The sequence below is a fragment of the Dendrobates tinctorius genome, unplaced genomic scaffold (assembly GCF_039654945.1).
Source record: "Dendrobates tinctorius isolate UK_male_01 unplaced genomic scaffold, ASM3965494v1 ptg000196l, whole genome shotgun sequence".
In the NCBI taxonomy this organism is placed as follows: domain Eukaryota; kingdom Metazoa; phylum Chordata; class Amphibia; order Anura; family Dendrobatidae; genus Dendrobates; species Dendrobates tinctorius.
Window position 1 is genome coordinate 18,805,229 of NW_027361863.1, and position 17,869 is coordinate 18,823,097.

The 17,869-nt window shown below is 43.3% G+C and overlaps 1 protein-coding gene across 1 annotated transcript in view; it reads left to right on the plus strand.

Annotated features, from left to right (window-relative positions):
* Positions 1-3,830: 3,830 nt before the first annotated feature.
* LOC141056094 (alpha-2-macroglobulin-like protein 1) overlaps positions 3,831-17,869 on the plus strand; it is an 80,927-nt gene continuing 66,888 nt past the window's right edge. The window contains exons 1-7 of the mRNA XM_073552751.1: positions 3,831-3,851; positions 3,981-4,118; positions 5,285-5,434; positions 7,332-7,425; positions 10,968-11,073; positions 13,459-13,684; positions 16,025-16,154. Of these exons, the coding sequence (XP_073408852.1) occupies positions 3,831-3,851; positions 3,981-4,118; positions 5,285-5,434; positions 7,332-7,425; positions 10,968-11,073; positions 13,459-13,684; positions 16,025-16,154 (865 nt within the window). The remainder of the gene's footprint in view (positions 3,852-3,980; positions 4,119-5,284; positions 5,435-7,331; positions 7,426-10,967; positions 11,074-13,458; positions 13,685-16,024; positions 16,155-17,869) is intronic.

Genomic DNA, 17,869 nt, shown 5'->3' on the forward strand with positions numbered 1-17,869 from the left:
TTATGTAGCCAGACGATGACGCAGGCTCAACACCTCCTGCATTCGGTCCTATTTTGCTCTTGCCACTACCATCAGATCCACCACCAACACCATCATTACCAGCTGCCAACCCCCGCCCAATTCCACTGCCTCTTCCACCAGCCTTCCTCATTTTTGGTAGAAATGTAGACAAAATCCAACAAACTATATAGTAATGTAAAACAAGGTACAAGGTGTCTATAGGACAGGGGAGATTTTGAATTTCTGCACACACTTTTGGACACTGGACACTTTTGGATTGTGTGAGGCCCACTGATATCTGAGCGCTATGTGACAGGCTCGATGGCACAGCTGTGACCAAAGTGACTAGAGGATAAGGGAGAATTTGAATCTCTGCACACACTTTTGGACACTGGACACTTTTGGATTGTGTGAGGCCCAATGAATATCTGAGCGCTATGTGACAGGCTCGATGGCACAGCTGTGACAAAAGTGACTAGAGGATAAGGGAGATTTTGAATCTCTGCACACACTTTTGGACACTGGACACTTTTGGATTGTGTGAGGCCCACTGATATCTGAGCGCTATGTGACAGGCTCGATGGCACAGCTGTGACAAAAGTGACTAGAGGATAAGGGAGATTTTGAATCTCTGCACACACTTTTGGACACTGGACACTTTTGGATTGTGTGAGGCCCAATGAATATCTGAGCGCTATGTGACAGGCTCGATGGCACAGCTGTGACAAAAGTGACTAGAGGATAAGGGAGATTTTGAATCTCTGCACACACTTTTGGACACTGGACACTTTTGGATTGTGTGAGGCCCACTGATATCTGAGCGCTATGTGACAGGCTCGATGGCACAGCTGTGACAAAAGTGACTAGAGGGTAAGGGAGATTTTGAATCTCTGCACACACTTTTGGACACTGGACACTTTTGGATTGTGTGAGGCCCACTGATATCTGAGCGCTATGTGACAGGCTCGATGGCACAGCTGTGACAAAAGTGACTAGAGGATAAGGGAGATTTTGAATTTCTGCACACACTTTTGAACACTGGACACTTTTGGATTGTGTGAGGCCCACTGATATCTGAGCGCTATGTGACAGGCTCGATGGCACAGCTGTGACAAAAGTGACTAGAGGATAAGGGAGATTTTGAATATCTGCACACACTTTTGGACACTGGACACTTTTGGATTGTGTGAGGCCCAATGAATATCTGAGCGCTATGTGACAGGCTCGATGGCACAGCTGTGACAAAAGTGACTAGAGGATAAGGGAGATTTTGAATTTCTGCACACACTTGTGGACAGTGGACACTTTTGGATTGTGTGAGGCCCACTGATATCTGAGCGCTATGTGACAGGCTCGATGGCACAGCTGTGACAAAAGTGACTAGAGGATAAGGGAGATTTTGAATCTCTGCACACACTTTTGGACACTGGACACTTTTGGATTGTGTGAGGCCCAATGAATATCTGAGCGCTATGTGACAGGCTCGATGGCACAGCTGTGACAAAAGTGACTAGAGGATAAGGGAGATTTTGAATCTCTGCACACACTTTTGGACACTGGACACTTTTGGATTGTGTGAGGCCCAATGAATATCTGAGCGCTATGTGACAGGCTCGATGGCACAGCTGTGACAAAAGTGACTAGAGGATAAGGGAGATTTTGAATTTCTGCACACACTTGTGGACAGTGGACACTTTTGGATTGTGTGAGGCCCACTGATATCTGAGCGCTATGTGACAGGCTCGATGGCACAGCTGTGACAAAAGTGACTAGAGGATAAGGGAGATTTTGAATCTCTGCACACACTTTTGGACACTGGACACTTTTGGATTGTGTGAGGCCCAATGAATATCTGAGCGCTATGTGACAGCCAGGCTCGATGGCACAGCTGTGACAAAAGTGACTAGAGGATAAGGGAGATTGGATTGCTTTTAAAAAAGCAGTTTGCGGAGAAGTGGGTAAACAGCAATGCAGGAATGTCAGGAAGCCTTAGAAGGCAGCCCAACAACCAACACCACTGATACACCACTATATAGCCTCCCCTTGCACTGCACACACAGTGACTGGTGTGTTGTGCATGCCAAATTGCTAGCAGCAGAAGCAGTTTTTTTTTCTTCTCAGCAGGACAAAAAAAAAAATTGGGATTGCTTTTAAAAAAGCAGTTTGCGGAGCAGTGGGTAAACAGCAATGCAGGAATGTCAGGAAGCCTTAGAAGGCAGCCCAACAACCAACACCACTGATACACCACTATATAGCCTCCCCTTGCACTGCACACACAGTGACTGGTGTGTTGTGCAGGCCAAATCGCTAGCAGCAGAAGCAGTTTTTTTGTCTTCTTCCCTGCCTAACGCTCTCCCTACAGAATCAGCAGCAACCTCTCCCTATACTAAGATCGGCAGAAGTAAGATGGCGGTCGGCGTGCACGCCCTTTTATACCCCCTGTGACGCCTACCAAAGCAAGCCAATCACTTGCATGCCCTTCTGAAAGATGGTGGTGACCCGTGCCTATGTCATCACGTTGCCCACAGTGTCCGTGGATCCTGATTGGCTGAAAAAGAGCACAAAACAAACTTTTGAAACGCGACTTTGGCGCATAAGTCGCCGACCTCGTGGCCGACCTCCTCCTAGGGTCGGGTTTCGTTTCATGAAACCCGACTTTGCCAAAAGTCGGCGACTTTTGAATTTTTTCGACCCGTTTCGCTCAACTCTAGTCCCCAACATACGTAAAATACTCATTGTATTACCTAGTAATGTTTACATGACTAGTCTAACATTACCCCTCCACTTCCTCTCCAGCGCTCTATGGATGTATCACAGTCCCAATTACTTTCACATCTGAGTTTGGATCTGCTCCCAAAATGGTGGGCTTCCTTCTGCTAAGAGATGGATTAGTGACTGCTGACAGACTGGTCTTCAATGTGGAAAAGTGCTTCCCAAATTGGGTAAGACCTTAGCTATGACTGCCTTGGATTTATCGTATAAAGCATTCTTATTTTATTTAGATCTGGGTATTTGAGGGCATCTTTGGCTCAGCTATGGGGGTCAAATAAGAAACAGTGTGTGGAAAATCCTTTCACCATCTTGGAAATGTATTGAGAAATGTTTCATGTCCCGAATCTTGAAGAAGTTCTAATTTTCCAATCCAAATCCATTATACCAATGATAATATTTTATATTTGTGCGTTATAACGCTATTAGGCTCTTACTTAAGTGTAGACATTTCATTCACAGCAGAGGGGGTTAAAGAGGTTTTACAGGACTTGTATCTCAATGACTTATGACTAGGATCAGATCTTTGGAGGTCCAACGCTCAGCAACATCACTGAGCAGCGTTTTTCATCTTCTACTGTGACTAGATATTGAGAATGTCTGGATTCTTGAAAGGAGCGGTGGTCCCACATGCTCCATCATCACCAAGAAACATATTATTTTGGTTCCAATAGCTGTTACCGAATATAATTGTTGGATATCTCAATCCAAGTTAAGTTTCTGGATCCAGTCTTGAACTTTTCTCCATGACGGGTCTACTGACTACAAAATTCTTGAAGTAAGACATTTTTGAGAATCCTGATGGAGAATGACTATTCAAAAGCTTTTATTTAATTGGGTTATATTTATAATTTTGGGAGTAAATCTTCTTCATACTTTTGTAGGCAGTGGAACTGGGCTGAAACCTCCACCGATCACTAATATGAAAGAGCAGGAACCTTCACTCGACTGCGGCTCTCCTCCATCTCTGAAGATGGGCTCATAGACTTACTTATGGAAGGAGATTAGAGCTCCAATTTTTTTTTAGCGAGATCCCCATCGATCCAAACTTCTGACACGTTATGTCAAAGTTTTACTATAATGTACTTGATAAATTTAAATTGTTTTTCAGCTATTGTGTTTAATACGTAAAGTCATAAACTTGTAGTACAGTCTGAGATTTCACTATAAGTTTCTCACTCCTTGGTGAGTACAGTCTGTTAATTTGACAGGCTTCGTTAAAATTTCCACGGAAAGTTGTCCTGCCGAAAGATAGGTTGGATCTCAAAATATGTTCCTCGGCTGGATCTGTGTGCTCAATCCGAGCTGTGGATAAAAGCAACAATGAAGACGAGTTCACTCTCGAAAAGGTAAGAAATAGTTGGAATGCTGGATGCTATGACTTCTGGCTCCCATCTCTACTGGGTGGTAAGAACCTGTGCAGGACTCACCTGTCCAAGTTGTTTGGGATTAGCTCTAGAATCGTGGGGGGAAAAAAACATGGAGGGGAAACTAATATCAGGCCCCTCTATCTGCAAGTGAGAACTTCTTATTTCCATGCTGTCTAGCTCCTTATAGACATATACCACTCATTTCATTCATAGAGGGTATTTACCGAGGACCATCAGACAGAAATTGGGAATTCACTCGCTGATTGCATAGACTTAAACAGGGGAGTCTGTCAATCAATGATTAGGACCACCCATGTGACTCCTAAGCCAAGTACAAGTAGGGATTAAAAAGGAAAAAAAAACGACAATTTAAGTTTCATTAAGAAGACAGTGATTTTTCTTGTACGGTAAAAAAAAACAACTAATTGTCAAAGTTTTGGGTCAGATTTTAATCAGTGTTTGCTCACTTTTTAGCGTCAGTGTGTCATCAGTGATTTTCTGAAATGCTAAAAAAATTGCAAAGCTTCTTTACTGCATGGCATTATTAAAAACAGACAACACGCGGATTGCACATGGATGGACACATAGACTCGGATCAAAAATGGACATGTTTACGCCTTTTTTCAGACGACTCAGCAAAAAATCATGAACACAAGAACAGCCCCATACACTATAATGGGTACTTGTCCTCCTATTCATGCAAAACACGGATAGAAGCTAAATGACTCCTTATACTGGATCTTTTTTTTCACAAGCCTATTCAAATCTGCTCAGATCCCTGAACATCATGCTGCCTGCAGAATGGACCTAGAAGGTGTTTCTCACAACATTAGAATATCATCAAAAAGTTTAATTTATTTCCGTTCTTCAATACAAAAAGTGACTCTCCTATGTTCTATAGAGTCATTACACACAGAGTGATCTATTTCACGGGTTTATTTCTGGTAATGTTGATGATTATGGCTTACAGCCAGTGAAAACCCAAAAGTCATTATCTCAGTAAATTAGAATACTTTATAACACCAGCTTGAATAATGATTGTAAAATCCGGAATATTGTCCTACTGAAATGTATGATCAGTAAATGCACGCAATACTTGGTCGGGGCTCCCTTTAATAAAAAACAATTTATTTTATATGTCTCAGTTCTTTGATATGTTTTGCCAAGATTCAATAAGAGGTGGCTATCCGGACATCGTAGATGAGGACCTATACCGCTTCTTCAAATGCTGGTGGCCTTGGTCTTTTATACGACATTTGGGAAATGATTATGTGGATGTGCGCTGCTTATTTAAGGTATGTAAAACATCTTTTCGGCATCCACCCTCTGCTCTTCCATGAGTTGCATCTTGTTTTCTGTTTTGTTTGTCCACTTTTCCCCTCATTAATCGGTCCTCTTAAGCTTGCCTTTGCACAAAAGATGAGTGAAATTTGCCAAATTTAAATCAAAAGTACTACGAAGCCTCCCATTACCCTGTAAAATGTAAATTACATTATTCTCTTTCCCTCAAACACTAATCTTCTTTTTTTTTTGTCCTGCCTGTACACACTGTACAATTTGTTCAGTGTTTTATGGCTTTCTCTTCCCTATCTCTGTGGCTAAGCTGTGACTGCTTCTCACCGTCCAGATTCACCATAAAGTGGCTGCTGCATTCCCTGCCTTGGCTTTTATACAGACTATGATGGCCTTTACTGATTAGTTGTGCTATACTATGTGATGTGATAACTGCAATACATTATGGGGAAGCCCGCCTTGATTCCTGTGATTATATTCTGTCTGATGTCAAAAATAATTGGCTGGCTATTTTAGGCAATTCGTGCAAATTGCTTAAAGAATCCCTCCCATCAAAGTTGCGTTCCTCTTAATATATTGCAGTCATAACATTATATTGCACTGTTTACTTACAATTGCTCATTTTGCCTTTCTACCTAGATAATTCTTCTCTTTTCCATTAGGTCTATGATGTCACTTGATTAAAAACTGACAATCTGAATCCTTCTAAGCTCTATGTAGAAAAAGAAGGTCAATTTTCCCTTCATGACTCATGACTCACTGCAAAAGTCCCCGGCAGGGAAGAAGAAGAAGCCTCTGGGTCAGGAGGTGAAGAGGGGAATGATAAATGCAGGGACAAGAGACTTCCTGTTTCTACATAGAGCAGAGGAATGAGAAGAATTATCTGGGTAGAAAGGCAAAATAAGCAATTGTAAGTACACAGCGCTATATACCATGATGACTGCAATATACTAAGGAGGATAAAACTTTGATGGAAGGAGGAAGAGGAGGGCTTCTTTAATTTCACCAGGTCTAGTGAATTCATATCTACGTCACACATATTTATTTTATTTATTTAACCGTCTTCGTCTAGGCCTCGAATCATGGCGGCTTGATGGATGAACGTCCTATAGAAAGATCGATCTTGTGCAAGCCTAGATAGTAAAATGTAAATAATGAAATTAAACTCAGGTCATACATTACACTTTTTCAGGTGGTGTGTTCATTTATTTACTTTTTAAATGCAGTATACGGCTATGTTCACATGTTGCATTTTTTTGTTGTTGCTTTTTAGGCAAATTTACAGCTGCGTTTCACAGTACCAGCAAAGTCTATGAGATTTCAGAAATCTCATGCACACGCATTGTTTTTTTTTTTTCCTGACTGTTTTGCCAAAGATCTGCGTTTTGCAAAATACAGCATGTCACTTCTTTTAGAATTTTGCTAGCGTTTTTTTGCAGCATATTTCACCCATTGAAAGCAATGGGCAGTGCAAAAAAGCAGGCATCGGGTTTTGCTTCGTTTTTGGTGCCAAAAAAACTGATGAAGTTGAATCACATTATTTTTTTATGCATTAAACATTGTCAACATGAACCCTCAGAAAAACGCCGCAATAGAAACACAGCAAAAAACGCAACAAAAACTAAGGAAAAAAACCAGCAATAACTAAGCAAAACTTGCTTTTTTGTCAATAGCTTACCGTAAGTGCAGCTTAAACATTGCGTTAAAAAAATTGCAAAAATGCAACGTGTGAACATAGCCTTATCTAGGTATTTTTTTTTTCTTAATTAGTTAAAAAAAAAAAAGCGATTGTAGAGCGATTGTCATATACAAGCCTTAGATTTACATGTTAGATAAGATTTTATTTTAGAATCCCTTGAAATGTTTCTCCGCTCTTTATTTCTTTGCATCTTCTACCAGGATGCTGGAGTGAAAGTGCTGACGAATTGTGAAATCGTGCAGCCGCAGAAGGAGCTGGAGCTCTGCTCTTTGCCTAAAGTTTCTGTTCCTGAGGGTCAGAGAAGTATTTTTGACTCTTATTTTTGTTGATGGCATTACATCATTATGATTTTGCATTAAGCATTGGAAAGAGTAAAATCCAGGGTGATTTCTGATCATAAATTAACCCGCTCGATAAACGACGTAAAGAGAAAAAAAAAGGTCAAAATGCCAGAATTGAGTTTTTTTTGGTCGCCGCAACATTGCATTAAAATGCAATAACGGGCGATCAGAAGATCGTATCTGCACCAAAATGGTATAATAAAAACATCAACTCGGCGCACAGAAAATAAACTCTCACCCAACTCGAGATCCCGAAAAATTGAGACGCTACGGGTATCGGAATATGGCGCAATTTTTTTTTTAAAAGAAAACAAACTTTGGAATTTTTTTTCTCCATGTAAATAAAAAAGAACCTAGACATGCTTGGTGTCTATGAACTTGGAGAATCATAATGGCAGGTCAGTTTTTAGCATTTAGCGAACATGGTATAAAAAAACCCCCCAAAAAACAAACTCTGGGATTGCACTTTTTTTTTTTTTTGCAATTTCACTGCAACTTGGAATTTTTTTTCCTGTTTTCTAGTACATGGTATGTTAAAACCAATGGTGTTGTTCAAAAGTACATCTCATCCTGCAAAAAAAACAAGTCCTCACATGACCATTTTGAACAAAAAATAAGATAAAAAAAAAAAGTTATGGCTCTGGGAAGAAGGGGAGCAAAAAAAAAATAAAAATGCAAAAAAACAAAAATTCCTCTGGTCGTTAATGGGTTAAATGCACAGAGGGCCGGAGTCACATCCACTTTCACCGACAGCTAAATTAATCAAAAAATGCAACATTTACTCTACATTGGGTCATGGGCTTTAGAATTGGGTTCATTGACCAACTTGTTGACTGTTTCCAATGGCCCTCAGCAGAATAGTGCATGCAGCTGTGAAGATAAATGCCTTATGCAAAGTCCAAAGCAACATCACATATTTAACAGGAGAGAGAAGCCAAATTACTGCCTGTTTCCCCAAAAAAAAGTACTACGGGCAAAATCTTGCTCATAGTTATAAAGTGACTTAAAGGGAACCTGTTGTGCATAGTAACCTACACACAGTGTCAGGTCGGCGGCGTTATACTGAATAAAATGATTCCTTTGTTGATGACATCCATCTGGTGCTTCTTTTTTAATCCTTATTTTTAGTTTTTAGTTAATGATATGCTCGTGTCCTAAGGCGGGGGTGCTAAAGCATGTCAGTGAATGTGAAATATATGAAATATGAATAGCAATGTGGCTTCTGAATATTAGGAAAACATTTTGAGAAGCTTAGCATAAAATTTGGCCAAATTATATCTGCCCATCAACCATTGTCAAGGTGGTCTCAAAAACACTGATGGGTTCCTACCTGTATGAATACCTCTCTCAGGCTGATGTCTGAATTCCTGGGTGAATGTGTGTGTGTGTGTGTGTGGGGGGCAGAGGAAGCCACAGCGAAACGCGCGTCGGGGCATCTGCGCTCTGGTCATGCATCCATCATGGGTAAGCTTTGTATGAGGCGGTTTTAGCGATCATTCACATGCTAATTTTGCATCTTTGGATCATTATTTAATTGGCACACTATGTGGGTTATTGTATCTATTAGTCCAACAATGGAGTTGTTTTAACTCTTTTAATAATGCCCTCTCTGCATTGCTTACACGGACATAATTTATGTAAAAATGTCATGGCTATTTAAAAAGAGTTGCACTATGCACTTTAATTTTGATGGTGCTAACCATTGCTTATATGGTTATATAGCTGCCCGCCTGTTCTTGAGTACGTTTTGTATTTTACTATTGTGGATTATTATTGGTATTTATGTAATTTTCAATAAAGACATTGATTTTCTTTACTTATATCTGCCTTTAGTTGTTTTGACCAAAGAGTTTTGGACTTAAATTAGGCTCTCTGATAGTCCTTTCATGTATCATATAGCATTTTGAGAGTATCTATGTAATAAGGAATATGTATTTCATAACCCAGTTCTCCCAAAATGTATTTCTAAGGCCGGTTTCACATTTGCGCTTTATGGCGCTGCGACGGCCTGCGCACGGCCGCCGCTAAGCCCCGCCCCCTGCCGGCTCCCTGCCTGCCCCATCCGGTCATCGCTGCCTACTAGCGCACATGGACGCTTGCGATCTGCGCACCCTATCTTTAGCATAGGGTGCGCAGATCGTGCGCTGGCCGTGCGCTAGCAGGATTTTGCCGTGCGCTGCGCACTTTTGAAGGTGCGCCCGTGCGCGCCGAAATGCAACATGCACTTCAAAAGTGCACAGCGCACTGCAAAATCCTGCCAGCGCACGATCTGCGCACCCTATGCTAAAGATAGGGTGCGCAGATCGCAAGCGTCCATGTGCGCTAGTAGGCGGCGATGACCGGATGGGGCGGGCAGGGAGCCGGCAGGGGGCGGGGCTTAGCGGCCGTCGCTGCGCCATAAAGCGCAAATGTGAAACCGGCCTAAGAGACAAAATGAGTATGCTGTAACTAAATAAGTAAAAAGCAAAAGTGCATTTAAATAACACAGAGTTCTTAGTAATACTGTTTTTCATAAAAAATAGCATAAAAGCCATCCCACCGTCGACAAGGTGACTCTGATCGGGACAGTCCTACACTGTCTAATATTAAAAACCTTACCCTGTGTCAGTTTGTGAATAAGGGCAGACAAAAGAACTGGGTCCCATCCAGTGGACACCAGTCTGTAGAAACCGTAAAATACAATTTCCAGCTCAGAAAAGGTAGGCCTCACCCTGCTTGCACAGAATGACACAGGGTAAGGTTTTTAATATTAGACAGTGTAGGACCGTCCCGATCAGAGTCACCTTGTCGCCGGTGGGATGGCTTTTATGCTATTTTTGATCAAAAACAGTATTACTAAGAACTTTGTGTTATTTAAATGCACTTTTGCTTTTTACTTATTTAGTTACAGCAGGTTTTTTTGCTCATTTTGTCTCTTGTAGGTTTTGTATGTTTTATGGCTAATGTGAACATGCGTTTATGGGCTGCATGTGTACCAACTTAGATCAAGCTCAATTTTTGTGTTTCCTCTCTGCATTTATGGGTATGTAGGAACCTGCTGTAATTTTTTTTTCCTAATATTCAGAAGCCGTATTGCTATTCATATTTCACATTGACATGCTTTAGCACGACAGAGTGCAGCCTTTTTTTTGTATAAAGTGAGGGATCTGTGACCTGTCAGCAGTCGGCATTACGGATATATAATTAGAGCACCACATATACATGACCCCCGCCTTAGGACAAAAACTAAAAATAAGGATTAAAAAAGAAGCACAAGATGGATTTCATCAGCAAAGGCATCCTTTTATTCAGTATAATGGAGCCGACCTGACACTGTGTGCAGGTTACTATGCACAATCCTGCTGACAAGTTCACTTTAACTTTGTGGAACTTTTTATAAATTATGAAAACTGTAAGATAAAGAATTTGAGATTTTCAAATTTAGAAACTCTAAATTACGCATTGATGAAATTCTATAAAGAGGCAACTTTCAATGATTTTTGCAATTTTCCATAGCAAAAAAAGAGCCGGTGATGGCACCTGAAAGTATTGTACCTGGCAGGACGGATTTGGGCAGGAAACCTCTCCCTGAAACCTGGCTATTTGACCTCGTCTCCATTGGGTCAGTACTGTTAGGAAAATAAGGCTTCCACTGCTCAAGTTTTACCATTTTTTCTCCATACTGGGATCACCATCTTCTGTAGGACTTGGGGAATAATTATCATATTTTCATGATGGTTAAATTTGAAAGTAGTTTTCTTGTTACTTATAGGAGACACGGGAGAGAGTTTTCCAGAGCTAACATGCAGACTTTTTCCTTCCCTGTAAAACTCCAGTGGGATCTCCCCAAAATGAATCAATCCTTAGAATTAGATTAGAATTAGGCTGGTTTCACATTAGCGCTTTTTAAGCGCACGGCCGGGGGTAGCTCCGCCCCCGAGCCGGCTCTCTGCCCGGCGTGCCCGCCCCTTGCTTGTAGCGCCGCCTCCTAGCGCACAGCGGCGCCTGCGATCGGCGCACCCTATCTTTAGCATAGGGTGCGCAGATCGTGCGCAGGCCGTGCGCTAGTTGCGCTTTGACCTGCGCTGCGCACTTTTGACGGTGCGCCGTGCGTGCCAAAATCCGAAAAGTTTGATTTTGGCGCGCACGGCGCACCGTCAAAAGTGCGCAGCGCAGGTCAAAGCGCAACTAGCGCACGGCCTGCGCACGATCTGCGCACCCTATGCTAAAGATAGGGTGCGCCGATCACAGGCGCCGCTGTGCGCTAGGAGGCGGCGCTACAAGCAAGGGGCGGGCACGCCGGGCAGAGAGCCGGCTCGGGGGCGGAGCTACCCCCGGCCGTGCGTGCGCTTAAAAAGCGCTAATGTGAAACCAGCCTTAGTCTGCCCTGAAACAACCATCGTTAATTGAAAGCAATGTACATTAACCCCCTTTCACGACATCCGCTGAGCGTGGAGTGGGCTCACAGGGCGGATCGTGGCTGTGTGTTACACCCAGGACCTTCCCCTAATGATCGCCGGTGGAGTGAAGCAATTGTTAACCTGTGAAATGCCACTGTCAAATGCTGATGTCCCGATCAGGACCATCCGTATCTAGGAACACCTTGACATGGTTGGGTGGCTTTTGTGTTCATTGATCAAAATGTAGGGCAGGTAAACTCCTGTTAAAATGACTTAATTTAGAAAATAATGGTAGTACATATGCTTGACTGCCATTGCATTCAAGTGGGGGACTTGTCACGCCGCTCCAACATACTCACCCGGCCTCCGCTCCCACGCCGCAGTCCCTCGCCGCCCGATGGCCACGGCGGTCACCTCTGACCGGCTCGCAGCCGACGCCGTCTCTGCATGCAATGCGCATGCGCCATAGGCCGCGCCTCCCTTCTGCTTCTTGTGCTCCGGCTGTGCCCTGACCCGGAAGCACCTTCGGACCAATGGCAGACCAGACGGGGCCATATCAGGCCGCTTCCCCCTGAGGGAGGTGCCTGATCATTGTGTTACCTTGCACACTGGGCCCTGCTTCCTCGTGTGCTCTCTGCAGCCTCTCGATTCCGTCCTCGGTGTTTCCTGAAGCAGCCTCGCAGCCCTGTCATCCGTGTTCCCTGCATAATTCTCCGTCGTGCTCCAGTGTTCCTGTTCCCTCCTCCTCCACTCCTGCGTTCCTGTTCCGTCCTACTCCAGTCCTGTTTCTGTGTTCCTGTTCCATCCTACTCCAGTCCTGCCTCCGGTGTTCCTGCTCCATCCAGCTATCCACACTCCTACAGTCCTACTCCAGTCCTGTTCCTGTTGCATCCTAATCCAGTCCTGCCTCTGGTGTGCCTGCTCCATCCAGCTATCCACACTCCTACAGTCCTACTCCAGTCCTGTTCCTGTGTTCCTGTTCCATCCTACTCCAGTCTTGCCTCCGGTGTTCCTGCTCCATCCAGTTATCCACACTCCTACAGTCCTACTCCAGTCCTATTCCTGTGTTCCTGTTCCATCCTACTCCAGTCCTGCCTCCAGTGTTCCTGCTCCATCCAGTTGTCCACACTCCTACAGTCCTACTCCAGTCCGGTCTCCTGTGTTCCGCTCCAGCCATCTCTCCACGTTCCAGCCTTACAGTCTACACTTCAGTCCCGCACTCCTACTCCAGTCCATCCTGAGCCGCCCCTCTCGGTACCGGCTACCGTGGTACTTGAACCCCTGGGCCTGCTCCTAATGGTCCCTGTATAGGGGTCGGTTCCACCTTGCAGGTTGCCGGGGGCCCCTCGGTGCCACGGTCCAGAGGGTCCACTCCTGGAGATTCCGGCTCTTGACCACCCATGCTAACAGGATTGTTCACCCCCATGTCCATGAACGGTGGAGATCCCAGCTCTCAGATCCCCAATGATCAAGGAGTCATCACCTATACTTTGCATGCAAACACCCTCTGGATTGCTTGGTTTGTTGTTCAGACTTAATGGACATACTGTCTTGCACGTATGCTTTTTTAATCATTTTTTTTCCCTTCATCTGACTTTTTTTTTCAGTGACTCTAATGAAGCAGACATATCAGTCATCGCTCCAGACACCGTCACACAATTCAGTGCCAGAGTCTTCTGCGTTGGAGACCTTGGTTTCGGCCTCTCCCCTGACGCTTGTATAACGGTCTTCAAACCCTTCGTTGTAGACTTTGATCTGCCGTGTTCCATCGTCCTAGGAGAGATCCTCGTCCTCAAAGTCAATGTCTTTAATCACCTTGATTACTATATAAAGGTGAGTTATAAAAAGAAAAGATTCCTGTAAAACATGGCCACAAGTTTCCGCTGCAGATTTCACCACAAATCTAGATCAAAATCTCTGACAAAAATTTGCCATCGATTTCGACCTGGATTTGCCGCATGATTTTCCTCCACCTGTTGGGTGAAATCTGTGATGAAAATCTGCATCTTATCTTGTGAATTTAAAATGTGCACATTTCCTCTGTAGATTTTGTTAAACTCACCCATTTTCATGGCTACAGTAATTTACTTCCAATTTTCCACCCACAAACCGAGATGCAAAATCTGCCGTATGTGGACGTACCGGACATACCCTTATAGCTAAGATTTGGATAAGTTAACACATAAAAATATTTCTCGGTGGATTTTTTTCTTCAAATCTGTATTAAAATCCAGACTTGTGAATTTTGACATGGATTAACTAAAGATTCCAAATTTTGCACTGCAAACGGTGAAATTTTCATGCAAAAATTGGTCAATTTCGATCCATTTTGTTCACCTGTGACAAACCATCCTTGCTGATTTTGGAGCAGGTTTCATATATTAATTTACATTCAAACAGGGAGTTTTTGGTGAGTTTTTGGCATTGTGTTTTTTCGAAGCGTCTTACAATTCTAGCAGAATGGATGGGATTTAGTCTCATTCCCACTATGTTTTCTTTATGGTGCAAGAAACTGACCTGCGATGTATTTTTCATATTCACATCAGGTCAATCCCTCTTGCGGGTATATATATACACGTGTTTTTAGTGCCTTTCTACTTCGGAAAAGCACTAAAAATGCATGTAATTCGCACATGACCGTATCAATAAAGTTTTGACTGCGCCAAAATACCAGGAAGAATCAAGAATCAAGCATTTAACACATTACATGGCAAAAAAATGCAGAGTAAAAAAGTAATAAAAACGCATGAAAAAGCGCAATGAATAAAAAGGCAAGTAACCTACTTTAGCTAAAAGATGCAGAAATATCTGCTACATCAAAAATTTACTAGTGATGAGCGAACGTACTGGGATAAGTTGTTATCTGAGCATGCTCGGGTGCTGAGTGTCTGCGGCGTGCTGGAAAAATATGTTCAAGTCCCCGAAGCTGCATGTCTCGCGGATGTTCGACAGCCTGTTTGTTAGGCAATCCCTGCATATGTTGGGGCTGTCAAACAGACATGCAACCACGGGGACCTGAACATATTATTCGAACACGCTGAAGTCACTCGGTTAGCACCCGAGCATGATAACGCCTTATCTGAGCAGCACATTCGCTCATCACTAAAACTTACCAAATAGTTATCCTGGGAACGCAGCCTTACATGCAGGTTGTGTTGTAGATTTGCTGTGATTTTCACCCTATGGTGAAATCCATGGTTACAATTTTGTAAAATTAATAACATGCATCATATTTAACCCCTTTCCGAAATGTGCCATGATAATACACACACGTCGGTTTCTCCCTGTTTGGTGCGGGCTCCGGCACTGAGCCTGCAAGTTTCCAGGCACATGACAGCTGATTTGTACAGCTTACATGTGCCCACAACAGCTGCAGGTGGAATCGCGATCCACCTGCGGCTGTTAGCTAGTTAAATGCCGCTATCAATCTCTGACTTACAGGAAGCGCGTCACTGGCTCCGCCCATCAGTGACCCCGTCACACGATCGCGGGTCACCGATGGGTTGGCATGACCTCTATGGTTGCCATTGCCATGGTCGGCGCTCATGGCAAGTGAGCATTTCTGCTACACACAGGCGATCTGATCATCACCTGGTGTGTAGCAGAAGCGATAAAAGTACTGCAGCTTTTAGCTTTCCACGTAGGCTATTGAAGCATGCGAAAAGTAAAAAAAAAGTTTTTAAAAATATTAAAAAAAAATATAAACGTTCAACTCACCCATCATTCGCCCATTCAAATTAAAACAATAAAAAATTACTGTAAATATAAACATATTTGGTATCGCTGTGTTCAGAATCGCTCAAACTATCAATATAAAAAAAGAACTAACCCGATTGCTAAACGGCGTAACGAGAAATAGAGTCAAAACGCCAGAATTATGTTTTTTTGGTCGCCGCTACATTGTAATAAAATGCAATAACGGGCGATCAAAAGATCTACTCCAAATTCGTATCAATAAAAATGTCAGCTCAGCACGCACAGAATAAGCCCTCACCCAACCCAAGATCCCAAAAAATGTCTCTGAAAATGGTGCCTTTTTTTAACAAATTTAGGATTTTTTTTTTACCACTTACACAAAAAACCCCCATGAAATTGATTAATATGGATGAAATCTATCATTTATGTTCTTTCCCGTAAAGTACCATTCTGTAATTTACCATTTATGTCACATAGATCCAGGCAATCCTGATAAGTTCTCGAAATTTCACGGTGCAGGGATGCCAACAGCAATGTGTAAATTCTAGTTGTATCTGTCCCAATGGAACATTGACCTTCATCTGGAATATCACTGCCATCACCACAGGTAAACGCCGCCGGGCATCTGTCTGGCACATTCTACCGGTTTATGATGGAGCTCCTATTTATAATGCTTTTCTTACATTGTAAAGACTTTGATGCAAACCATATTTTAAACTCTACTCCCATCCATACCCAGGTATTCCACGTTTGTTTGGCTTTTGGTTAGCATTGACCTGACATCTCCTAATGGAACTACTTCTTTACCATTTATCTCGGCTCAACATATCCTGAGATGAGTAGTGCAAGCGGACCAATTTTTTTATACTAACCTGAATTTGCGATACTCTGTTGGGAGATGTTTGTGTCAAGGAGGATGAAAAAAAGGGGAAAGAGATTATTCAGCTCACCAGGGGCAGTACAATTGAGGTCTCCATCAAGAGAATGCGGTGCATGGATGCCAAACCGGCAGCTGGCAACAAGCAGAGGAAAAACAAGGGGGTGTGTTATGAATGGGTCACCGAGGAGGAGAGCACAATAGGCTATGCCACCAGAACACCAGAGAGGTTGGTCGCAGTAGCAGTGGAGCGTTCCTATGTTGCCCTAGACGCCTCGTCACAGCCGGAGGACTAACTAAGCCTAAAGACAGAAAGGTGAAATCTAAACTGCCCCGGAGCAGAGCCCCAAAGGAATAGACAGCCCCCAAACATATATTGTCGGTGAGACAAGATGAAGCACAAATACAGACAGAAAATAGACTGAGCAAATGATGGGGCCCACACTGACTAAATAGGACAGGACAGAAAAGGCACTGTCTGCAATCACGCAAAAACCCTAACAATTCCAACACGACTGATGTACAAAAATACTGAGGTTTGCACAAACCTCGCCCCCACTATATCAGCACTCAGGTGTGAACTGATGGCTAGCAACACGCTAATACAGCAGGGGACTGAGCAAACAAACACAAGATACAAAAATACAGGGCAGGAGCCAGCAGCCCCTGGGGTCAAGCTGACCCCTGACAGCAAGGCAAGATCAGATGCAAAGGGTTTAGCAAATGACACTTAGCTGAAAAATGCAGGATCAAGCAGGAGACAGAAATCCTCAGTAAGCAAAGAAAGGAGCATCACCGGCAGCCACTGAGAGAAGTCTGCTCGCTTATGTAGTCCCAGTCACTACCCCCACTTCTCCAATTATCTTCTGCAGCTGTTGGGTTAACATCATGTTGACCAGCTCCACTACCAGCAGTATGCACCAGAGGGAGCCTTGCCTCAAAAGTCGGATTAAGAGAGTTCATAACAGGGGTGAAAGCATCCGCTAAATTGTGTTGAGTTAAGGCTAATTTCACACTTGCTTTTTTTTGCAGCGCGTTTTTCCCGCAAAAAACGCATTGAAAAAACGCATACAAAAGCATACAACTGCTGCGTTTTTTTCAAGCATTTTTATGAGCATGCATGAAAAAAACGCAGCGTTTTTATGCGTTTGTATGCGTTTTTAGTGCGTTTTTACCGCGTTTGCGGTTTTTCCAAACATTAGGTGGCCCCTCACACTAACCCAAACCATGACTTTACTAACCCTGACCCTAACCCTAACCCTGACCCTAAACCTAACCCTGACCCTAACCCTAACCCTAACCCTGACCCTAACCCTTAACCAAACCATACTTAACCCTAACCCAAACCCTAAACCCTAACTAACCCTAACCCTGACCCTAACCCTAACCCTGACCCTAACCCTAACCCTTAACCAAACCATACTTAACCCTAACCCAAACCCTAA